A 26,450-nucleotide genomic window follows, 5' to 3' on the forward strand; every position below is an offset into this window, starting at 1 on the left:
ATTTGTTTCCCATCTCTCTGGGACCACTGTGCTTCACTGTCTCATGTCAATGTGTTAAAAACTGTTTCATATATTTTAACTTGTTTTTCAGTTGTTTTCAGGCTAGAAGGTAAATTCAATCCCCTTTACTCCATCTTCTCCAGAATGACTGTTGAGATTTTAGTACATATCTTCCCAGAATTTTTCTTATGATGTGGTGTATATCTTTTGCTTTTGTCTGTATAGCACCTTTCCCCATTTTTCTAGTAATATAACCTTTCTCCCTCTTCCCATGGAGAACTGCTTCTTACACATTCCAATGAACTCAAACGGAGCAGACAATTACAGTAACTCCCTGCCCCACAGTCATTGGGTGGGCATGTTACCAAGGCTGGCTCAGCCACATACTAAGTCCTCTAGTTATGATTAGTCAGGGAAACTGACTGAGATGGGAGAAGCAAAGTTCTTTATTTCTATTTTTCCAGACAGATGTCAGGATAGAGTGTTCTTTTTCCTCCTAGATCAAAATTTGTAAGAACTCCTGGACGCCATATCTGACTTGTTTGAAAAAAGCAACTTTGCAGACGTAATTAAGGATCTCAAGATGATATTTACAGTTTATTATCCAGGTGGTTCCTAAATCCAATGACGAATGTCCTTCTAAGAGAGGAGAAGGCAAAGAGGAGAAGGTCATGTACAGAGAGAGGCAGAGAGTGGAGTTAAGCAGCCACAAGCAATGTATTATCTGGAGCCATCAGAGGCTGGAACAGGAAAAGAAAGATTTTCCCTAGAGCCTTAGAGGGAGCATGGCCCTACTGACACTTTGATTTCAGAATTCTGGCCTCGAGACCATGAGAGAATTAATTTTTGTTATTTTAAGCCTTCCAGTTTGAGGCACTTTCTTATGGCAGCCTTAGGAAACTAATACAACAGGAAAAACTGATTTGTGTTTAGTAAATTAGGAAGAGTGGAAGTGAGGAAAGGACACTTATCAATGAAGACTGTGCTTAAAAATAGACGTTTTGATTAGAAATAGCCTGAGAATTCTCTGCTGACACAAGAGAGAGACATTCTCTCGCAAAACAGAACAGGACACAGAAGAACAGAAGAAGGATGATTCTGCAAGAAGAGAATCTGAATACAGGCGGGACAGAACCCACATCTGTTAGGCCCCGACTGAGGGTCTTGGCAGCTCCTTAGTGCTGAAGCACTGAAAGTTGCTGTCATAGACACACGGCATGACATCTGCTGTTTGACACACATATATTTGGGTTTAGCTTAATTACAACTGTATGTTTATCTAACTTATTACATCATTTTGTTTCCGTCATAAAGCCCAACATTTGAAAAAAAAAATCACTTCCTATTTTATTATTGATAGATGCCTAAATTGGGTGGCTATCAACTGAGAATTGGTATAAAAATTCTCATGACAAGGGAGTAGGCTGGTGCCTAAAATGAGTTGTTCCCGTTTGAAAATACCACTTGTTAGTATCATGCAAGTAGCCTCTCAAAGGTGCCATTGCTGTATTTTACATAAAACACCAACTTCTGTTAAATTTATAAATTATTTCTGTCTCTAATATCTATAGCTTTTTCCATGAAAAAAATGTAAAAGATTTCCCTTTTCTTTTTTCATGGGTGTAACATACTGTTTAAGCAGCCCTGGCATTTCAGGGATCAAGGGAAGCTGGGCTGGAGGCAGTGTGTTGAAAATGTTTATGTGTAAAATTGAGGGAGCCTGCTTGTTTTCCTGGGGTCCAAGAGTGCGAATTACCACTCAGGATATGTGCACTTTCAATGATGTGGCAACGTGAAGGAGCAGTAATAGAAGACTCATACCTCTTCCTCTTCCTCTTCTTCCTCTTCCAGCTCCTCTTCAACCTCTGCTTCAGCCTGAAAGTCTTCTGTTTCTTCTTCATAATCTTCTATACTGAACTCCCACCTAGCATACTGGAAAGGTTCTGTTAAAAAGAAAGAAAGAAAGAAACACTTGGGAAAATAATGGTATTAGCATATATTACAGTAGTGAAAGATTAGTAAAATTAATCGTAGTGACTGATCGCTTAGTTTAAATGTATATGCAAATTGGCCTTCAGAATTTTTTAAGCAGCAACTGGCCAGTTTGGCTGGTGCTGTTTGTGCCCCACAGCTTTTCTGATTAATGGGTGCCTGCCCTATGAGAGTTGTTAAATATTTTAAACATCAGCGCTCGATCTGTTGAATGTTTTCCTTTATAGACCATCAAGACAGGCTTTAAAATTGCACAGTGCTTTTAATACTACCACCTGTTCTTGACAGTAAGTGTTAGGATTCCAGCCCTTACTTTCCATAGTCTCAATTGCTTTTTGAAGTAGTTCCTCCGGAGTTTTGCCAGCAATCTCCAACTTGAAAATTTGAAGGAAAGATTCAGTGATTGCTGTTTCCAGAGATTTCCAGTTGGAGGTGAAAGATTTAATCTTCTCTTTAAATGGTTCCATTTCAGGAACATCAGGATAAGCATCTTCAGGAAATTCAGGTAATACAACTTTTGAATGAAGGTTAAAGAAAAGAAAAAAAACAGGCTTCAAACATGGTACCTTGACCCATACTGCCAAAATAATTTATACTTTATAATATTTTTAAAACATATGAAAGAAATAAACATATTGTTCTCAGCAATAGTGTACATTTATAAATTTATATTTTAATTATGCTCCATTCCTTGTATTGGCTATAGATGAATTATCTATTAATAAAATTATTTGGATAATTACTATGTATTTCATATGGCAACTTTAACTATTAATAAAATGTATAAAATAAAATTTGATGAAAAACAGTGTTATAAGCTGGCTAGATACACTTTTAATGTAATAAGCTAAATAAACATAACACGTCAACTGGCATATAATGTAAAAATAAATAGGTAGGAAGTTGGTACTATGCCTAAAATAAGGGACTAGAATATGAAAAGCACTTTTATGCACTACTTTTATTTTATAAGCTAACCTGTTTGAGATAATTGAGTTTCCAGGCCTTCTTTGGATTCTTTTGGAATTTCTGTTCCAACTGTAGTTTCCTCAGGAGGCTCAAATGCTTAGAAAAGAAATCTAATAGTTAGTGTTTGCATTTTAAAACATTGTTTCTTTATGAAAGTTTTGACACAAAGAAAATTTCAAAACACAGTTTAAATTGTATATACTATATCTAATTGAAAATACAGTTCTTATTAGGTAAAGTATGGCATAAAAATACTTAATAGTATGAGGCAGAAAATGAAGAATATTCTTAAATATACTAAAGGACAATGACCAAAATAATAACTGACACACAGTACATACAATTCTAACTTATAATAATCCTATTTACGGAAATGAGCTAGAACTGACCCTAAATGGAGTAGGAGGCTGACTTCAGAACATCCAAAGGAGGTTCCCTGGGAGAAACAGTAAGGAGATGAAAGGCAATAAAACTAAATTGTCCCTTAGACCTGTTACATTAGTAAATACTAATGTGAGACACTGTGGATACTAGAACTCTGGGGATATGTTTGATGTGTCATATTTAATGGATGTCTGTTTCTTTTATTTATTTATATTTGGTATTTTATGGCCTGTCTTCTTGCAAAAGGTAGGTGGATGGGAGAATAGTTAGCCTAACTGTTTAGGTACTGAAGAAAATACTGAATTTTCTGGGTGGGAGCACAAGTCAATAGAGGTGTGGGACTTTTAAAAGGAAATTGAGTATTTCATCCTGCTAGCTTCTCTGTTGGGCGCAAGGGATATGATTTTAAACTTACTGCCCCATAAAGCTAATGTCAACCCCTCTAGTAAAAATTATCTATGTTGAACTTGAGATTTCTCACTGTAAAAATTCCCCATAGTCCTGGGTCTCTTTCCAGCTGACAGCAGGCTGGATTTGGCTGCCAGGTATTTGAAGACCTTTAGTTCACAGCATTAGCTTCTTATTCAACACTGAGCTTAGAAGCCTATTTGTGAGCCTCACTCCCACCATGCTGGGTACTCTGTCTTGCTGCTTTAAGCCCACTCTCCAGTCTTGAGGGGGACTTTCATTGCCCAAAGACTCCTTCTTGTCCTGCCCCTACCCCCTAAACTGCACCTCTGCAGCAGGGCTGGCTCCATGGCTGTGTGACCTGTGCAGTTGTACAGTCTCTCTCTCAGAATGGCCTCACAGTTTAATGTACTTTGGTTGTCAATTTGAAATTCTTAATAATTTTATCTTTGAACTTTGTTTTGTAAACAAATCCAAAGGAGCTCCCATGGGACAACAGAGCACACATATGAGCAGAGGTATGCACAATATGTGTTAGCCAGTCCTTGCCATCCCATTCCCGTGAGAGTTCCTGATGCCCCATCATGAGCATCGAATTCCTGGGGACCTATGATGTGCGGGAGTAAGTGTGACTGAGTGCTGGAGGCAGGCAGGGGAAGATGCTGACAGACCTGAGAGATCATGTTTTCCCTTTGACTAGAACTTGCTTCAGATACAGAAAGAAGGTGAGAGCATTCAGAGAGACATGAATGACCAAGGAACCCAATCATAGCCCTTCTTACTCATGTCACTTTCCTATAGTAGCTAAACACTTACGTTGAAAATGATGACATAGAAGTCAAAGGTAGAGAGTGTTGGAAGAATATGTGCATATTAAGAAGTGAAATAAAAAGCTGAGTTAGTTTTGTGCACAAAACTTATCAGTATTCTGGTAAGAATGAACTACATATGTATGTATGAGCTGCCAAATATGAATTGTGTTAATTTCAGTGATTTTGCATATGAGTTAAATGCTCTTAGATTTTCATTTAAAAATGGCCTTGCACAATATAAAGATGAATTGTAAAATTCATGCTAAAAATTCAAATGTTTAATTTTTCTTTACTTAGAATGACATTAAATAGCAAATAAAAATCAATCCATGACAAGTTGAGAGAGATTATGGAAGGAAACAAAAGCTTTATATTTTAGTACCTTTAATGGAACTTCTTTCCTGCTTTTTGAACAACATGTCCCACAAATGACATAGGCAGCCCTGTTCCTGAGTACCAGGATGGGATAAAGCAGCATCGGCTTTCCTACAGCACTTCAAACCATGGGATTTGGAATAAATGGCTGTTCTCTGGGGGCTCATCTCTCCATTTTTAGCCTGTTTTTATTTTCTTAACATATACACACATATGCACACACAAACACACCAATGGACATGAGTAGAATTAAGGATGTGGCTGTCAACAAAGTCTAACCTGATTCAGATTCTGCTTCAGGAACCTCGGACACTTCAGGCTCCTCAGGTAAGAATCCCCCAGCCTCCTCAAGGGCCTCAGGAACATCAGCATCCTCACCTTCAAGCTCCTCATAAGCTTCAAGGTCAGCCTCTTCAGCTTCTAGGAAAAAAGTGAGAAGAAATAAATTATCATTCAAATTAGGTCAGTAAATATTAATTGGGTGCTAGGCACTCTGATAAGTGCTGAGACCCAAACAAAGAATAAAGAGTGGTCCCCTGCAGCATGGATGGAAAGGAACTGGAGAGTATTATGCTAAGTGAAATAAGCCAGTCAGAGAAAGATAAGGATCACATGATCTCACTCATATGTGGAATATAATGAACAAAATAGATCCAGAGGCACAGCAGCATGGAACAGACTGTCAAATCTTAGAGGGAAGGAGGGGATAGGGGAGTGGGTGGGGAGAGATTAATCAAAGAACTTATATGCATAATCCATGGACACAGACAATAGTATGGGGAAGGCTGGGAGGTAGTGGTAGATGCAGGGTGGAGGGGATCAATGGAGGAAAAAAGGGGACATCTGGAATACTTTCAACAATAATTTTTTTAAAAAAGAGAGTGTTCTCCTGCCTTCTTGGAGCACGGGGTTTAATGAGGGAGAGAGACACATTTTCTATGTACTTTACCTATTAAAACGTAGTAGTAAAGGATTATAGTCATATACTCAGAGTGCTACAGAAACACCAGCCTAAGAGTTCATTTAAAACAGGAAATGGATAGCAGCCCCAAATATTATAACAGTAAAAAGTTAGAAACAGCTCAAATGTCCATTCAATAAGGGAATGGCTAGAACTGCACTGTCTGATATGCAGCCACTGCAAGATGTGGCTATTGAGCCCTTAAAATGTGGCTAGTCCAAACTAAGATGTGAAATAAGCATAACATACACAATGGATTTCAAAGATTTAGTATAAAAAATTGAATGTAGTCCTGGTTGTTGTGGCTCAGTTGGTTGGGCGTTGTCCTGTGCATCAAAATGTTGCCAGGTAGATTCACAGTCAGGGCATATACCTGGGTTGTGACGTTTCGCTTTCCCATTGATGTTTCTTTCTCTCTTTTTCAAAATTTTATTTTTCCCATCACTATTTATCCCCTCTATGCCCTCTTCCACCTCCACCCACCCAACTCCTGCTGGGAATCATCACACTGTTGTCCATGTCCATCACATTGATGTTTCTCTTTCTCTCTCCCTCTCCCTTCCTCTCTCTCTAAAAATCAATAAAAAATCTTTAAAAAAATGTATTAAAAAATTGAATCTAAACTATTCCAACAAATTTTGCATTCATGCCAAAATAGTATTTTGCATATAGCATATTAAATAAAATATAATTCATTTAACCTGTTTCTTTTTTACTTATGTGGCTACTAGAAAATTTAAAGTTACATATGTGGCTTGTGTTATGCAGCACTGGGCTAGACTCAATATTTTCTTATAGCTAATAATGAATAATAGAATATGTTAATCAATATGTTAAATAGAAATTTAAAAAGCATAATTTCAAATTTTCTGTAGTTGCTGATGACCATTATCAGAAATATATGCATGGACATCTTTCAGGAAGAAGAAGGGGTGAATGGTGGAATCAGAAAATCCATCTTCCCAATTCCTTCACTATATTTATGAAATTGACTGAAAAACAAGGTAATATCTTTGTCAAGATGATGTGAAAAATAAAGGAACTTGATTTCTGGATTCTTGTGGGAATTCCTTCCTCTCAGTGAGTACCTTCCAACAATCACATTCTACTGGTGTGATACCTCTGGTACCCGAATTTTAATCTAAATCTGGGTGATTAAGTCACCAGAGAAAAGCATCCTGAAGTGTCCTTATATCTCAAGGTCTGACCAGGATTGCAGAGCCTGTAGCTTCCAAATACGTGAGTTAGAATGTGGTGAACCTTTGGTGTTATATGGAGAATTTTATGGTGATACACAAGAGGAAGGAACAGAATTTGCTGAAACCTACTAGGGTTTGGGATGAAGTTATATGTACTCTACACCCAAAACTCAAAATGTCTTCAACTAAATGGTCTCTTTTGGTTAAAAAAAAAGTAAAAAGTTCTAATACTTTTTTCTAGAACCCTAGTGGATAATGTGAATACTATATAAGTCAGGAATGATTGAAAAGTGTTCTAAGATCCTTTACTATCTGGGATTTTAACTAAATACGTGTCGTATAGTTATCTATTACTTCATAATAAATTACCTGAAACTGTGGTTAAAACAACAATAATCACATATTATCCGTGTAATTTCTGGGGTCAGGAATTTGGAAGTGGCTTACTGATGGTTCTGGCTCTGGGTCTCTCATGAAGTCATCATGAAGATGTTAATCAGGGCCACAGTTAGCTGAAGGCTTGGGTGGGGCCAGAGGATGCACCTCCAAGGTGGCTACTTAAGTCAGAAAGAGGTCCTTAGGGAGCAGAGATAAGCCTGCCCGAATTCCTGATCCACACAATTTGTACATAATAAAAATGGGGGTTGTTTTACAGTTTTGGGGTGGCTTTTTGCACAGCAATGGAAAACTGAAACATACTCTTTACTCTTCTGAGCCATCGACCTCTTTGGCTGTCTGATAAAACTCGTGGACCCCTTTTTATAATAATGCTATCAATCTCATAAAGTAAAATATGTAAGAAGCCAATTATATTGAAATACAGTCATCAAGACCTCAAAAACAAACTTGTGCTGTAAGAAAATTGTGCATCTTTACTAATGTATTAAACAAGAACCAGCAGGTGGTTTAATAACTACCATAATTTGGGAACAGGGATAAGCATTAACAAGATATATAAATTGTAATGTGATATCTTCATTTCTATTGGTGACAAAGTTAAATTATCACTAATACTATTGTGGTTTGTTGCCTATATGAATTACTAGTTGAAGGAAAAACTAAATTTTAGTTAAAGGTTAGTTAAAATAATTATTTTTTCATTCAAGTCCATAGATCCCTGAATTTTATCCATGGACTCCAGGTTAAGAACTCCAATCTTAAAAGAAAGTTGTAGAGTAAGTTTTATAATGGAGATTGGAAGTTTAAGTGCAAAGACAATGGGTTAGTAAGAGTTTGACTGTTTCGTCAACTTCTGCAGGATCCTTCTAATACAAGTAATCCCAATAGCCATATGTCATCTATGACCAGGGCAACCGGTTTAAGGCATGCTACACATGTTCTCCTGATGTGTACCCCTCTTAGAGGGTACATGAGTAGGTATCTGTGTCAGGAGTCTTTTTCCTATGAATCCATTACTCCAGTGGCCATATAATTTTTATCCATATTGGAACATGCTGAGAATGAAAGGGGGTCAAATAAATACTTCAGGATCATAGCCATAAACTTGGACTTTCATGGGCAAAGAAATACGGTCACCCTGTCTATAATTCACCGAAATACTGCATTTGCTTGCAATAATACAAAATTAAATGACACATTATTAGCCAATCAATCTGTGTTTGCCTTTTGTTTTCTCATCCATAGCTTCCAACAGCCTTTGATGTTCTTCTTCCATTCTCAATGCCTCTTCTTTGGCTTTTCTGAAAAAATAAAAATAAAAATCTAAAATTTAATTATCTTTGGAAATTCAAACATCTCACAAAATTATAGGATTTAAGGCTTAGAGTGGTAAAAATAAAGAGTAAGCAGTTTATAATATTCATTATATTTTTACTTTAAAATGTAAATGTTTAATTTACTCTTATTAAGGTCAGTTAATTTTCAGGTTTTTGGGGGGTTTTTTGGGAAGAAAATTTGGACTGTTGCACTTTGAAAAGCTGTGGTCATTTATTAGGAAACCTGCCAAAATGAATACAGGACTGTCTAGCTACAAGTTGAAAAGGCAAATGAGAGAAATTGTACCATCTTTTCTTTCTGATCAAATAAGAAATGTTCACAATATAATTTTCAGTGAAAAAAGTATAAAAACAAACTACGTATAATAAAATTTTAATTTTGTATTTTAAATGTGTATAAACAATGATTAAAAGACTAGAAGAAAACTAATCAAATTGTTAGTAGTTATCTGGATGACGGCATTATGAGTTTTCAATTTTATTGACCTTTTTTGCATTTAAAATTTTTCTATATTGAATAAATAGAACATTTGTAACTTTTTCTTGGTAATCAAAACAATTATTTTCTGATTTATTTTCTTTTTAACACAGTCATAATAAAATTTAAAGAGACTTAGAATATGGAAACTTCAATATCTGGAGGGAATCTGTTTTTCATTAGGGTTGAAGCACTAAACCTGCCTTAATGGTGAAGACAGGTATAAAAAAAGTTAGTAAAATGGTGCAGAAAAGCAGTATTTATTAAAAATGAAATTGTGTATATTTTTGACCTAGAAAGTCTATATCTAGGAATCTAGCCTTCAGGAATCAGCTTGTTATTGCACAAGGGAACATGTATAAGAATGTTGCATTCTTTGAAAAATAACTGCATCTTTAAAAAATAATATTAAAAACAACTGTACCAAGTATTCAATAGGGGACTACGTAAGTAAAGTAGAGCCCTTCATGTTAGCAACAAACTCTGGGACAGTCTTTTGTTGTTGTTAATCCTCACCTGAGGATATTTTTTCCATTGATTTTTAGACAGAGTGGAAGGGAGGGAGAGGAAGGGGGAGAGAGCAAGAGAGCATTGATGTGAGAGAGCTGGGCCGGGGATGGAAACTGCAACCCAGGTATATGCCCTTGACTGGAATTGAACCTGCAACTATTCAGTTTGAGAGCTGACACTCTGGGCCACAATGGCCAGGGCTGGGACAGTCTTCTTAAGACTGTTCTATAGGCCTGTCATTCTCTTACATTCAGCATTCTTTGTATCCTTTCCCTCTTCCTTTGAAAATCTAGTTACATATATTCTCTTCAAATAACCACACCTCTTCTCCCAACAGGTATGTTTCTTGTTAATAGGGGGTGTTCTCTTACTATATTCCAAATCCCACCATCCAGACTAAAGTCTTGGTGTAATTCGAGTTGTTTGTGTCCAGACCTCTGAGATGTTTCTTGTTTCTACACTCCTTTCACATTTTGACTGTGAATCGGCAGTTCATACGGCCCTTTTGTGAAACTCCCCTTATCCAAAAGCTAGATAAAGTATGTTGCTGCTAGGAACCTGAGACCTGACAAGAATGAAGGAGAATTTTGCTGCCTGTTATTAGACACTCCGATAAACCGCTTAGATAGATGAGTCAAAGACTAATGTGATGGTAGAAATTATCCTGCATTTGACAGGCACATTTGGAAATTGATGCTGGAAAAGCTGTAGAATTCCTGGAGTCTTTAGATATTTGGCCCAAGATGAAATTCTTAAGCCTGTTAAGTTTACCTCTCTCCTAGTCAATTTGCAAGGCCTTTACATGAGACTCTGACCTTTGTTGGTTCCATTTCAGATTTCATTTTCTGCAGTATATGAAAAAGAAGTTGATTTTTTGAAATACTTATGCTGAATTTTAAAAGGTGACGTGTAGAAACAGAAAAGTCTGCTTCAATCTGGGCAAGTCTTTGATATCAAGAAGTTTATAAAGATATACAAATTTAGAATCAAAATAAGTAAAAACTGATTATAAAGATAGCTCAGAAAATTCCATATGATAGAAGGAAGATGAAGGTAGATAGTTGTGAGAAAGTGGAGATGTCTTTTTCCTTTTTAAAAAATTACAGATGTATATATTTTTTTACTACTTAAAATGTAGCAGACCTCAGTCTAGAAATCGCATAAACTTTGTTTTACTTATGTCAATATTTTCATCTGTTTTCAAATATTTGACTATTTCTCATATACTGGAAAGAAATTAGGTAATCCCTTAAATCCTAAATATTGTACCTCCATTTGTAACAAAAGTTTTAAAAGCTATAAATAAATGTAATCAGTTTGTAATTATTCTCTGAATAATACTTTTTACTCCATATATCAAATAATTCCAAATAGTTAACCTAACTAAATTATACCTTGTATGTTTTTGTGTTAAATTCCTAAAAAAATGGTTAACTTAGATCAGTGATTTTCAACCGGTGTGCTGCAAGATTTTTTAAAACATGCACTACCTGACTATTTAAGTCAGGGGCACTGATCTCTTTTCCCTTAGATGTCACGTAAAAAAATGACAACAGCCAACACCAAAATAGCTGTCTGGTGTAAATGAATCAACATTTTACCTAATTTATTTTTTCTCAGATCCGCAAAAATTATAACATATTTTTTGGTGTAGCACAGAATTTTAGTAACTAGTTTATGTGCCATGAGATGAAAGAGGTTGAAAATTGCTGACTTACATGAACAATGGACACTGAAAAAAAGTCCCCTAACACACTCATCAGTTATCTGCCCCAACCCCCTGATAACCCAGATAACAGCTTCTAATTTCCAGAGTTTAGAGAGCTCTCCTAATCCCAGTTCAAATTGTTAATATCTGAAGGGGAAAAGGAAATAACATTTGAGAAAGCTCCTAGAGGTGCCATTATTAATTGTAGGAGGTTTAGTGGATTAACATAAAGAAATTTAGTTCTTAAAGGTCTTGGCTTTTGTGACTGAGAATTCCAGTGGACAACCTAAAATTTAAAGTATTTAACAGCATATTTCAGCAAGGAAGAACAATCAGCAAATCAAGTCACTGTTTCTTATTATACTTTAGTCCCCATTCTGAAGAACTAGATAGTTTATTAAAGCTTAGTCTTGATCCCAGTCATGAAGAGATACATGTTTACATTCCTAAAACTTCTTCATTGCAACCTGTCTGGAGAATAAACTCGATGTTAAACCTGTGAGTATAATAAATAACTAGTCTTTTCCTTATTAGCACTTAGTCAGGCTTTGGATTTTGGTCATATCATACAAGTGTATTTTCATTTACTTTCTATCATACTATTTCTTCAATTTATGGATTCTAGTTAGCAAAATTATTTAAATCACAGATAACTGTGATAAAAAGAAAAAAAAAATCTTGTGTTCTTTTTTTTTTTTTTGCACTGTCTCTTGAGAGTAGATATTTGATTTAGGATAAATTTGATTTAGGACTGTGAAAACATCCATAACTCTGTACTTTAGAGATTCTGGAAGCATTTGTGAAATTACTGTTTTTCTTGGAATTCATTAGAATTGGATCAGTTAGCCCAGCATTTTGATATTGAAGATATTTCATAAATTGCAAGTAGATACTTGACAGCCCACGAGAGGCTGGTTAGCCGTTCACTGGCCAGGCGGCTTCACCTTGCTGCTTCTTCCTCAGTTTTCTTCTGTAGTTCATCTAATAATCTTTCAAATATCTGAGAGTCGATTTCAGGCTTATTCCCTAAATACAGCCTATTAAGTAAACATTTTCCTGAAATATAAATGAAATAATATTAATTTTGAAACTCTATATAGTGAGATAGTTTGAAAATTAAATAAAAATTAATTCTGCCTATATCCAAATACATTTTCCTTTAAGCATTTATTTAAATTGAGCCCAGATTCCTTAAAATATCAGGAGATCATTTTAAATCCCTTTTAAAGATATATATTGGCATGTCATAAATAACAAAAACATGAAAAAATGTAGGATATTATATTTCCCCCTGGAAACTCTTTTCAAGTGTATTTTCCTAAAAGGCAAAATGACAGAATATTCTTGGCCCCCTTGTCAAAGATTAGTTGACCATATATATGTGGGTTTATTTCTGGGCTCTTTATTCTATTCCTATGCATTTGTTTTTATGCCAGTACCACACTGTTTTATTATAACTTTGTACAAAGTGACAAAATAATTAAAATTTATGTACTTAATATGTCCCATTTGAGGTGAAGGACTAATACACAGTTTTTGCCCTCAGCCTACTATGTATATATTTCATTTAGAGATTATAGTGCTGACTGCAAGGGGTTGATAAATTCCCAGCTCCAAAGAATAATTACAAGGGCCTGCTGGAACACACAGTGCCCCAGTACTCTGTCTTGGCTACCTATTTGGTGGATGGATGCCTAATTTTGTGTACCCCTAGGTCATAAATGGATTGCTGGGGTGGTAGGTGTACCTAGGCTGAGGGTGGAGAGTTTTCCAGTTTATATTTTAACTAAAAGTATTATCAGCAATAAAAACATCACTTTCAAATTTACATGATAAATATTTACCAACCATTGTTTTCCGTATCTGACAAACATATTACTAAATCTGGTATAATTCCTTTCTCGACTAAGGTTGTCCACAGTTCTTTTATAATAGGGCAGTTGTCTACTATCCATCCCCCATATTTTGGGGCACCAGAAAACCTGTTCTTGTTTTCTTCGACTACCTGTAAAAAAATGACACACTGATATTACCATCATAGCTAGACAAGTCAAGGATGCTACCTTGATATATCACTTTTTGTGAGCCTTAATCAACTATCTTCTGAGTTCTTCTGACTTTCAGAAGAAAAAAAGCAACTTAATTTCATAAGAGAAACTATAAGCAAGTCCTTAGAAAAAAAATTTAAACACTTTGAAATGTGTAACATGAGAATTAGAGGGTTAAAAAAAGCTATAGAGAATATAAGTGAAATAAATAAGACAGAGAAAGACAAATACTGTATGGTTTCACTTATATGTGGAATTTAAAAGAACTAAACTCACAGAAACAGAGAACAGATTGGTGACTGCCAGAGGTGAAGGTGGGTGCAGAGGGTAAATACGTGAAGGGACTCCAAAGGTATAAACTTCCAGTTATAAGATAAATAAGTCCCGGGGATACAATGTACACCAACGTTACTATAGCTAACAATATTGTATTGTATATTTGAAAGTTGCTAAGAGTTGATCTTAAAAGTTATCACTACACACAGACAAAAAGTGTGTGAAGTAGATGTTAACTAAACTTATTGTGATAATCATTTTGCATATATGCATATATCAAATCATTATGTTGTATATCTTAAACTAATACAATTTTATATGTCAATTATATATCAATAAAGTTGGAAAAAATATAAATGATTAATAAACTTTTACTATCCAAGTTTCAAAGATATGAAAGTTAAAGCATTATCAACATATAATTTATAGTTTCCTCATCTCAATTTTTTTGGAAAAAAAAATTTATGACTTTATAGTATTTTATCAAATGAATAAATCTTAATTTGTTTAATCATCCTCTTACTGTTAAACATTTATATAGTTTATAATTTTATAAGAACATTGTGCTCATGTGATGAATATCTGTATATATAAATCTTTGTCCAAATACTTACTTCTTTAGGTTAGATTCCTCGAAGAAATGTTTTTAGGTCAAAGAGAGTAAGTAATAAACATTTGGAAGGTTTTGCACACACAGTGCCACTTTGCTTCGAAAACGTCTGTCTCAATTTTCATTTCTGCTATGTGACTATATCATGAAAGCCTCAGTAATATGAATTGTTATATGTTTTAAGTACATTTTTGCCAACTTTATAGAGAAATTATATCTCGTTTCAATTTTCATATTTTTATTGAAACTTGAACATTAAAATTTTTCAATTAACCATTTGTATTTTTTTCTTTGATAAAATAATCTGCTTATGTCTTTTGTCTGCTTTTATACTGGGGTAATAGATTTTCCTTAATTTTCAAGAAATCCTTATGTTAAGAAATTAATGTCATTTTATTATAAGTACTTTCCCCAATTTGACCTTTGGCTTAAATTTTTGATTTTCATAATTTTTTATATAGAGAGAATCATTAAGTATCCTTACCACTGAGATTTTGCTTTAAGAGTTTTTCCACTGCAATTGTGCCCAAAGTACTTGACAATTCCAAGATCATTTCAATATCACTATACTTTCTTCTAGTTAAAAAATGCCATTTTTACATTTAACTATTTAATTTATACAAAATTTATTTTTTATAAGGTGAGACTCTAAATTGGTTTTCCCCAACAATTTTATCAATAATCTTAAATAATTCTTCCTTTCCTTTTGTATTGCAATGTAAACTTTAGCATATAATAAATTTTTTATCTCTACTGAGGTTTGTTTCTTTACCTTCTCTGTGGTTCTGTTGATTCTTGTATGACTGTCAACTTTATATACTATTGTAGCATTTCAACACATTTTACTAGCTGGTAGATCAAGTCTCTCTCTATTATACTTTGCCAAAGTGTTCTTACCTAGTCTCAACTATTGGTTCTTCCAAATCAACTTTAGAGTTATTTTGTCAGTTTTCAAATATATTGAGATTTTTTATTAGCAATGCATCAATCTATAAATTAATTTGAGAAAGACATCTTAAGATTCTGTCTTTACATGTAAAAAATTAGTAACTAGTTACTTCTTGAAAATAGGTTTCCTACTCACAGAGATCATAAAAAATGGATGACAGGTAAAACAAGTCTCCTGCACAGGTCTGTTCTCTTGAGAAAGATAATCTGTGATTTAAAAGCTCATGTGACTTAAACTCCCCTACAATCCCAGAGTCACAATGTAGCATCTAATGACACTACATGTATTTCTCTATCAGAAGTATTTTAGTAGTACTCCCTATAGATCTATATCCTCCAGAATAAACTCTGAAAGGAATGGAGAAATGTTTCAGTGAAGGACAAGGGCAGGACTTTCACAGTGCTAAAGACGTCCCTCACTTGCTTATCTCCTGCTCTGGGATGCTTCGTCTCATCTCCTAGGCAGAGATGACAGTCCTGACCTTGATGGAACTTCTACACCTTGTATTTATTATCTGTTTATCGCTTAGCACACAGTAACTCAACTACTGGATTATTGATCAGCCTTCCCCCACCTGACTGATAACTCCTTAGAAAGAGCTGAGTTTTTAATTCATCTTCATATCCCGAGGGTCTAGCACAGTACAGGGCAAATTGTAGGTGCTCAGAGAGTTTCTGAAGAAACAAATTGATGACAGAACAACCTGAAGAGATGCAGAGGAAGCTGAAGATCTCTATTGGAAGCTTGGAGGGGGATAGCAACTCACCTTGGGTATAGCCTGGGGCTCAAAGAACCCACCCAATGTGTTACAGAGTGGTTGTATATTCTCACAGAATTATTTTTTTTCTTCTCACATAATTTTAAATTGCACCATTTTCAAATTACAGAGAAATAGAGAAGTTCATTCAGGGTCCCAAACTAATTTGTTCCCTTTGACTCTGCTCTGCTTACTCAAGGTCTCTGTGCAAAATAGACCCACATGGGTATCTTGTTCTTTGTAAACAAAAAATAAGCTTTCTGATTTGCCATTGGTAGAATATAGTATCTGAGGCTCTATTTTCCCCTTAGATTGGAAAATTACTCATGTGTCCGTCTGTCTCCACTATGCACACACATTCAGGGTGGTTGGATAAAATTACCTATGCAGCAAAATTAGTCTTGGTTTACAACTAATTAGATGAAATATATAACTTTGGTACTGGCCTCATTTGCACCATCTTTTAACCAACTGAACTGAAGTAAAGACAATAAAAGTTAATGCAGAATTAATTTCAAAGCTATGAAACTACACTGCATAATTGTTGATAAATAAAAATTTACCAAAGAGCCTAAGCAATTGATTACTGAGGTACATTATACATAACAATGTTGACTATAAAATGTACATGAATTTGAAGGCTACAGATTTCAATACTGTCAAATGAGACTCTAAGTTAATTATATATGTTAACGTTTTTTCAGTTTCTGTTAAATTAATGATAAAAATGAACAGCCTGGATTTCTTACCTCTTCCAGGACTTCCTCTAAGATTTCAGCATATTTTTCATATGGCTGTTCAAAGTTCATATCCTTTGTCATTTTCACAGTCTCATTTATCATAGAAAGAACCTCTGGATGATCTGCAGTTACCTCTTGTATTAAGACTTCTATCGAGTTTAAAGTAAAACAAGTTAATAAACTATGCAATTAATAATTTTAGTGGATAATTCTATTTGCAATAGAACATGATTGCTAACACCTGACCCAGCAAAGTACTATCTTTGTGTTATTGTAGCACGTGCTAGAAGAAAGGGGAAACAGTCTGAAGAAAATGTCAGGTCAGGAATCACAAAATAGAGCAGTGGCTTAAAGCCAATACATCAGAATGAAAGTGAATGAGGCAAGAAGTCATAGGCAGGAGTGAAAACCCAGAAAGCCAGGGAGAAGAGGTAGGCACCAAACAATTCCAGAGGTAAAGCTAAAACACAAGTATCTAGGGAGTGCATCACAAAACAAGATGAATACTTCCAATTAAATGCATGAGACTACACAGGGCAGTAAGAGGACAAGAAATAGAGAAGTTGGAGGGATAGAAAAAAAGGTGACATAGGCTGGTTTCTCAAGTGTTACACTTAATTCTTGCCCTCATGGCATGCTGAGTGTCTCCTTCCATCGCTGAGTTGGCTCACAGGCAGCATCATGATGTAAATGAGACAGGAGATTGGCAGCTCCACCTGACTCCTCTCTCTCTCTCTTTCCAGTTGTGCTTTCTGAGCTGCTGTCCCAAGGCTTCAAGTATGTCTCCTGCCGGAGCCCAATTGTTCCTCGCCCAGAAAAACCCCAAAGGCTCTTTAAAGAGCAGCTTCCTGCTGCCTTCCCTGTTAGGAAGTGAGACATCTGTTCTCAGTGATGGAGAGAGCCAGCAGTTCCTGGAGAGCCAGAGTGGAAGAGGCAAGAACCCATGGTCTTGGGAAGGAGGGTAGGGTAAGGCAAAAATAGTCAGGTAAAGATACTAAATGTACCAGAAACTGCTAGTTTCTATATGCCAATATCCATTCTCCATTTCCTTAGTAACTTCTCTGATTTTGCTGGGGTCAGCAATATGCCCAGCTAAAAATACTACATCATCCAACTTCCCTTATAACTTGGATGGCCCATAATTAAGATGTAAGCAGAAAATTTTTTGGCGAGTCTTTCTGTCATCTCTTTAAAGAGGAATAACCCAGCTGAGGGGCGTGCCAGTTTTTGTCCCTTGCCTTTTCTCTTTTCCTGCTAGGCACACTGATGTGATGGCTGGAGCACCAACAGCCATCTTGTGAATTGTTATGGTAGCCACATGCCAGGGATGGCAGAACAGAAAGATAGATCTCCTGTCTTCCCAACATTCTTTTTCACCAAAACAATGTATCACGTTATTTTTTTCCGTGTTCCTGCATGTCTGTTTATAATAAAGTAGCCTTTAAGATAGAGTAAACTGGGTAGTAATAATGTTTTTTACAAAATCACGTATTTCTGTTTCAAAATTCTGAAGGAATTATTTGTGATTTTTATATCCACAATCTAAGAGAACCAAATTACCCAAACATTAATTTAGCTTTTTTTGAATTCAACTTTAGATAGTGACTGTCTTGAAAACTTCTTTTAAATGTAGATGTTTCACTGGGTTCTCTTTCATTTGTGACTAAAACATTGTTAATACCTAAAGAACAGTATTAAATTGTAGGTGATTTCCAAAAGAGATTATGGGTCCTGGTATCCAGTATTCACGTTCCTAATTTTGGGGAGAGGGGGTGGAGGGGGAGAGAGTAACCAAAGAATTTATATGCATATATGCACAACCGAAGGACAGGGACAATGGTGGGGAGAGTGACTGGGGAGGGGGAAGGAACGGGGGGAAAAGGGTCATTGCGGAGAAAAAGGGACATCTGTAATACTTTAAACAAAAATAAAAATTATTAAAAAAAAGATTAAAATAATAACCATAATAGTAAAACAGGTAAACACAGTAGAAAATGAAGATGATTTAATTAATCATAACAAAACCAAGAGTAATTTCAGTTTCATATAATGCCAGTGGATCTGAATTGAAAAAAAAGTTTATCAAATTTTCCCTTCAGAGGTAAAGGCTGTGTTTATCTCAGATACATGGGGCAGGGAGGGTGCGTTTTTACCAGGGAACACTGCAGACCAGACCTCCCTCCAGCAGTGGGTAGAGGCACTGATGTCTGCTTTTACCTGGGACTGCCTCCCCCAAGGAAGGAACACACAGTATGGGGGAGGGGCTCTCAGTGTATTGGCTGGCAACTCCCAGAAGTCACTTGGTCAAAATTTTAGTGTGTAGGGGGGCAGGTGTTGCTGTGTGTATGTTGGGGAAGGAAGAGGGCCACACATAAGTTTCTGACAGTGCCCCATTCAATGCCTACTAGGCTTGAAATACACACCAGGCAAGCACACATCTGATTCAGGAGTAGGAACCAAACAAAAAATATCAGCTCTACAATTATAGAACAAAATAAATTATAGATGTGCTTAAAAACTACATACAAATGGTTGGATGAATTTAAGAAAGAAAGAATATAAGTATATATATATACATATATATATTAAATTTCTGGTTGAAAGGAAGACTTTTTAAGTCTGAAAGTAAATGGAAGAAATCAGCAAAGGAAACGTGATGATTTGACCACAAAAATACAAAAAATTACTCTACTTAAAAAACAGCAAGGTGATTTAAAAGACAAACCACCCAATTTTGAAAAGGAATATGAAAAATAAGTGACTGATATAGAAAGTTTATATAGAAACCATATAACTGATACAACTTATAAAAATAGGCAAAAGAGAAAATGGTCACCTCAGAGAAGAAATATAAATGGTTAACAAATATTAAACTTCAGAAAAAGTTAAAAAATTAAAATAATATCCAAAAGGAGAAAATACTGAGGAAACAATGACATGTACTTTGTATATTATTGAGGGGAACATAATTTGGAACAACTTTTATGCAAAGCAACTTAACTCTGTCTATAGCTTCATACTCAATGAACCAGTGATGCCACTTATGTCAACTCACAGACAAAACTTTATGTAAAAAGCTCACTGAGACATTATTTTTTGTAGCCAAAAAAAAAAAAAAAAATCAGAAAAATTACAAGTTTCCAACATAAAGAACTAGTTAAAACTATTATCTATAAATAGGGAAATTGTATAGCAATTGAAAATGAGGGCTAAAATATCTCCTAATGAAATAATGTAATTAAAGTTACATTATAAATCAAGAGGTAAAAGTAATTTATACTGTATGCTTTCAGTTATGTTAAAATATGCAGGGAAAAATTTCATAAGGGTAAATAGCACCAAATGATAACACTTCACAGCTAAAACTCTGCGTTTATGATGGTTCAATTTGAACGCATTAAAGGAAGCAGAAAGCTTTTATTATTATATGATAATAATTGTGTTACGTTTAGAAACATTTTGAAAAATTTGGGGCAGTTCTAATCATATTAGACTCCTCAGTTTCTATGTTTTCTTCTTTATTCCAGTAAGTCTAGTTTTGTTCTATAGCTTAAATCTGTAAGAGAAGCTAACTTTTTTCTCCTGAACTTTTCCAACTTTGGGGGTGTTTTAAGCTTCAATATAAACAAGACAAAATATGAAATAAATGGAAATTAGATCCATAAGCATGGCATTTATGGTTCATTTTGTTACCATCTTTACCAGTTTTAGCAGTTTGATCACTGTCTGACTTCGTTTTGGCTCCTTCATTGTCCTCTAAAGAGCTTTCTCTTTGGGATTCTTGAGAAACTGCTGCAGTGAAAGAATAACATGCTTTATCAGCTGATCTGTTTATATTAGAAAAAATCTGGCCAATGACAACAGCAGCAATATATTTCTTTACCATCTTCAAGTGGAGAGGGCGTCTCTTCCAAACTTTTATCAGATAGGAACTTGGACGATCCCTTCATTTTAGGTTCTTTTTCAGGATCTTTTGAAGCTGAAAGATAGTAATTGGTTATGTTAGCAAAAGGTAGTTGGGGGTAAGGAGACAGGTATAATGATTCACTTCTCTGCTTTAAAGTCTGAGTGTGAGTTCTGACTTGTCAGCATGGCTTTGATCTCCTGTCTCAATTTCTACTTTGCAAGACGAAGATCATCTAACCGAAAGCATTGTTGTGAGGATTAAATATGATAATGGATGATGACAACTTAGAAAATGCTTGGCTTTCAGGAAGCCTGCTTGCTCCATGTTAGCTGCCATCCTCTGTATTAGTCTATAATTTTCTATGTTTGAAAACCTCAATATTCTCCACTGATGAATTTTTCTTAAAAATATATTGGAGTAAAATTCACTAGCAAAAGTATTCTAATTTTTTAAATTTTAAGAAAGGTTAGATTTAGAATAATCAGTGAACTTGAAAAGAGGCTTTTACATTTGTAGCATATGAGTGATAGCATCTATTTCTATATTCTGGTGAAAAAAACCAATTTGTGGAATGCTTTAAAATCTATGATTTTATGCCACAATATAATGTGAAAGGAATCACTACAGACTCCAAGAGATGTTACAGATCATTGTTCTTCCTCCAGGACCCTAGCTAGCTTCCTCTTTTCATCTAGGTTTCTGTTAAATGTCTCCTCTTCGGTGAGGTCTTCCCTGGTCATTTTTTTCTACCTGTTTACTTCTGTTTTTTTGGCCCTCTACCCTCCATTAAAGTGTAACCACCACAAAGACAGGAGCTTCATGTGTCTTGTTCACCTCCGTAGCTCAGTGTCTAACACAAAGTAGGTACTCTAGTATTTGTTGAATGAATTAATGAATTCATTTTGTCGAGCCTTAAATAGGTTGAATAGCAAGCCAACTTAGTAGTCTGGGTCAATATTCTCAAGCTTTAGTTTGTGAGTTGTCTATGAGTATTTTTTTAAATTTTGGTTTTCATTTTGAAGACCATATACTAAAAATATAAATTCATTCTGCATCATCTGGATGATCGTTTGTACAGTATGCAATTTCAGTGCTGGTCTTTTTGTTGTTACTTTTTTGTAATCCCTTAGGCACCATGTTGGACTCTCATTTGTTTATAGGCTAGTGAGAAAGAAGAGAGGAAGATTTATTAGGCAATATGTGTTTTTGCCTAGCAAAAGGTCAACACTGCCATGTAAGAAGAGGTAATTTCCTTGCTCAAATAGTTTCAAGCACAGAAAATGATGAGAAGTTTCTCAATTTATGTAAAAAGTTAATGAAACTCTGATAGCAAAATCTGACAGAGCATACACAAAAAAGAAAATGTTATATACAATCGCACTTCTAAGTGTAGGAAAAAAATCCTAGATTAAAAACAACAACAAAAAAATATGTTATAAGAATAATACACCGTGACCAAGTAAGGTTTATTTCAGAATCACCAGAATAGTTTAATGTTGGAAAATACATTAGTATAATTGAGAAATCAATAGGTCAAAGGATTAAAAAATTTATGATCATCTTGATAGATGCCAAGAAGGCATTTGATCATCAACATCCATTCCAGTTAAAAATACTTAATAACCTTATGAAGGAACATTGGAAAGAATCAATTTAAAGAGGCCCACTGTCACTGCCACTATTTAACATCATTCTAGAACTGCTAGCATATAATTAGTCAATAAAGGAAATAAGCATAAATAATGGGAAAAGAGGAGTTGAAACTGTACTTCTTTTCCAAACGATATGATTGGTTATCTGCAAAACCCAAGTGACTCAACTAAAAAATCTATCGGAACTAGCAAGTAAGTTTAATGAGGTGGACAGTTACAAACAAATATATAAATATTAAACATTTTTCCAATATACTGGTAATAACTACTTAGAAAATATAATAGAAAAATTATCTCATTCAATAGTAACAAATTGACAAAAAATATAAGACTAAACTTATTAAGAAAAGTGTAGATAACACATGAAGAAAGGTATAAAATGTTCAGGAAGGATACAAATGTAAGACCAAAAAATGGAGATTTCATTTGTCTCCATGAGAAGATTAAATGGTAAAGGTGCTAATTCTCATCAAATTATTGTTTAATGTTAACACAATCTTCTCACTGGGATTTGTTGTAGAACTTGACAATATCCTACACATATCCCAAAGCCTAGTTTAGCTCCTGGCACACAGTAAGCACCCATTTTATGGAATAAGTAAAATAATACCCAGGAATAATTTCAAAACAAAATGTCTTGAGGAGAAACTTACATTATAAGATTAAAATGCATCATAAAGTTTTAATAACTACATTTTGTATTAAAGGCTGTAATAGAAAGATGAATAGAATAGAAAATTCAGGAGTTTATACACACATGAACTTAATAATGTCATTTCAGATCTGTAGTAAAAATATGTATAACTTAGTAAATGTTATTTACAAAATTGGCCCACCACTTGGAAATAATGAACATAAATCTCTATCTCACATGCAATTTATTACAATAATTACATATTAATTAGAAAGAAGCATTATTTTAAAACAAAAGAATGCAATTTTGCATATATCATAGAACCACAATTAATTATTATTAATATGAACAGAAAAAAGAGAGGGTTAAAGAATGCATCAAATTCTTTTTTTTTTTTTTTTTTAAATATATCTTTATTGATTTCAGAGAGAGGAAAGGCAAGGGAGAGAGAGAGAGGTAGAAACATCAATGATGAGAGAGTCATTGATAGAGCCCGCAACCCGGGCATGTGCCCTGACCGGGAATCGAACCGCGATCGCCTGGATCCCAGGCTGATGCCCAACCGCTGAGCCACGCCTAGCCGGGCTGCATCAAATTCTTAAAGGGACAGCTCTGGGGTGTGACTGCTCTTTCCAGTTTTCTCTGACCACTTGAGAGACACAGAGGATAAAAGCACAGCTTTTATTTGAAACCCAATGGACTGAATTCTAATCACTTGCTGGAAGTCAACTGTGGGCAAGTACCTTAACCCGTCTGAGCCTTAGCTTCTTAACGTACTAAAAGTAGAGATAAAAATACCTACCTCATAAGCCTGTTATGAGATTAAATAGGGTAACTCATGCAATGCATTTAGCATGGCCTGCGTATAGTAAATACCCAATAAATATTACCTGACATTACTTTTGTAATGAGAAAAACTTTATTAGGAAAAGAGTACTTGGAATCAAGGCAGTGATGGCTCTATTAGGGTACAGTAAACTGCCATAGCTTCTGGAAATCCAAACAGTGGTGGTTGAATCTAGTCTAAAATATTGGAGCTAATCTCAAATTTTGTTTCCAGATCTTTGAAAGTGAGAAATAGCCCATGTAGTGTATAGCGAGTGCTGCACTGTGGGTATTCCACTAAGAGGAGATGTTTAGATATTAAGCTACTTCCATGTGTTCTAATGTGACTGGGTACAAGGATGCCAACTATACACATAAATTCTACCAAAGCCAATCTATGAATTTCAAAAATAGCCATGAAATGAAAACTCTAATTTTTCCTTGAGAAAAACAGAAAATAAAAAAACCCCAAACTCCTGTGCCTATTCTTAAATATATGATAAGAAGTGAGATACAGGAAGGGGCAGAATGGTCAGGAGAAAGAACATGGAGATGTTGGAAACCAAGGTTCAAGTCTTGGCTATTAGCTGGGTGAGTCCCAGGAAGCCATTAACCTTCATGTGCCTCAGTTTTCTCATCTCTAAAGTTAGAGAATTATGACTTATTGAATTTAAAATATGCCCCAAATAGAAAGATTTAATTTACAGTCAGAGTTAACATACAAACCTAAAACAACAATAGCAGCAATGACACCAAACTCCATGAGTCAGGTGGAATTGTGGTATCATGACTGGTGTAGATAAAGGTATAAATTCTGTTCAGTCTCTGGCCGACAAGCAGACTCATAAAAGTTAAGCAATCTATATTTGGAAGCTCTTTCTGATTCCTTTCCTGAGAAGTCTAGAATTGAAATATTTTCTCTGTTTATGAATCAGGTTGATATAATACTAATTTCTTCAACCATTTATTAAGAGACTTTAACATGCAAGGGTGCCAGAGATATCAAGATGAGTAACCAAATCCTTGCTCACAGGTAGGTAGCAACCTTAAAAAACACATTTAAAAAAGACAGATCACCTTGTTTTTTAGCTTCTGCTTCTGTGAGAAGCCGTTCTTTCACAGTCTTAATAGCCTCTTCAGTGGCTTCAGCTATAGTATTTTCTATTAACGTTTCAAGGGCTTTATCAAAACGTGGTTGAACAAGTTTGGCATAGTCAACTACCTGTAAAGAATATTTGAGAAAACCAACATAAGCACAAGTTACTGTAAAATTTAACACATTATTCATCTATATCTATATATCTATATCTATCTATATCTAACTGTATCTGTGCCTATATCTATATCTTTACCTATCTTAAACATCTTTTAAAAATATTATTTTTTAAATGTTTTATTATTTTTAGAGAGAGAGGAAGGAAAAGGGAGAGAGAAACTTTGATGTGAGAGAGAAATATCTATTGGTTGCCTTCGTACACACCCCGACCGGAAATCGAACCCACATCCTGGGCATGTGCCCTGACCAGGAATTGAACAGGCGACCCTTTGGTGCATGGGACAATGCTCAACCAGCTGAGCCACACCAGCCAAGGCTATCTTAAAAACCTTAATGCTACTTGAGGTATGTTATTTTCAGAATTCACTGATTTTTCAATACTTGCTTTCATAGAAATTCCATCATATTTTTCATGAAGGATTATATATCTATGTATGAATATATCATGTAATATATCTTCAAGTTACACATATTTTAAAAATCAACTTTGTATGTATAATTTACATACAATAAAAGGTACCCATTTTAAGTATACAGCTTGATGAGTTTTTACAAATATATACATATAACCACCACCACAATCAAGATATAGAATATTTATATCAGCCCTAAAGTGCCCTTATGCTTCTTTATAGTTACTATGTGATCTTTTCCAAGCTTTTCCCCTTTATCATAATGTTTTTGAGATTCATTAGTGTAATTGTATATAGTTTATTGCTGAGTAGTATCATTGTATGAATATACTAGTTTTGGCTTTTGTAATTCATTCATCTATTGATGGACATTTGAGTTGTTTCCACTTTTTGGCTATTATCAGTAAAGTAGTAATTATCATTTTTGAAGAAGTCTTTTTGTGAACACATTTTCATTTCCCTTGAATAAATATCTAGGAGTGGAATTACTGAGTCAAATGATACATGTATATTTGACTTTATAATTAACCATTAAAATGTGTGTGTGCAGTGACAAACATGTACAAGAAGGTTTATAGCAATATTATTCATAATACCCCAAACTGGAGTTAACCCAAGTTTTATTAACACTCAACTGGGTAAATAAAATATAATTCAATCAGTAAAATACAATAAAAATGAAAAACTATAGCTATATGCAATAAAACATAAATATCACAATCATAATGTTAAATAAAAGCAGCCAGGCAAAAAGAACATAAATTGTTTAAGTCCATAAGGTTAAAAGAAAAACATGTGCCCAGCCAGGCATGGCTCAGCGGTTGAGCATCA

At 34.8% G+C, this 26,450-nt stretch overlaps 1 protein-coding gene across 1 annotated transcript in view; it reads right to left on the reverse strand.

Annotated features, from left to right (window-relative positions):
* The window catches only part of AK9 (adenylate kinase 9), a 96,705-nt gene that overhangs the window by 39,555 nt on the left and 30,700 nt on the right, over window positions 1-26,450 (reverse strand). Inside the window, exons 14-24 of the mRNA XM_081139531.1 lie at window positions 25,008-25,152; window positions 20,796-20,891; window positions 20,615-20,704; window positions 16,922-17,061; window positions 13,381-13,537; window positions 12,477-12,588; window positions 8,724-8,800; window positions 5,220-5,360; window positions 2,971-3,057; window positions 2,306-2,506; window positions 1,822-1,943 (exon numbers count right to left, since the gene is read on the reverse strand). Of these exons, the coding sequence (XP_080995657.1) occupies window positions 1,822-1,943; window positions 2,306-2,506; window positions 2,971-3,057; window positions 5,220-5,360; window positions 8,724-8,800; window positions 12,477-12,588; window positions 13,381-13,537; window positions 16,922-17,061; window positions 20,615-20,704; window positions 20,796-20,891; window positions 25,008-25,152 (1,368 nt within the window). The remainder of the gene's footprint in view (window positions 1-1,821; window positions 1,944-2,305; window positions 2,507-2,970; window positions 3,058-5,219; window positions 5,361-8,723; window positions 8,801-12,476; window positions 12,589-13,380; window positions 13,538-16,921; window positions 17,062-20,614; window positions 20,705-20,795; window positions 20,892-25,007; window positions 25,153-26,450) is intronic.

This window comes from Miniopterus schreibersii (assembly GCF_964146895.1).
Source record: "Miniopterus schreibersii genome assembly, chromosome: 6".
In the NCBI taxonomy this organism is placed as follows: Eukaryota; Metazoa; Chordata; class Mammalia; order Chiroptera; family Miniopteridae; genus Miniopterus; species Miniopterus schreibersii.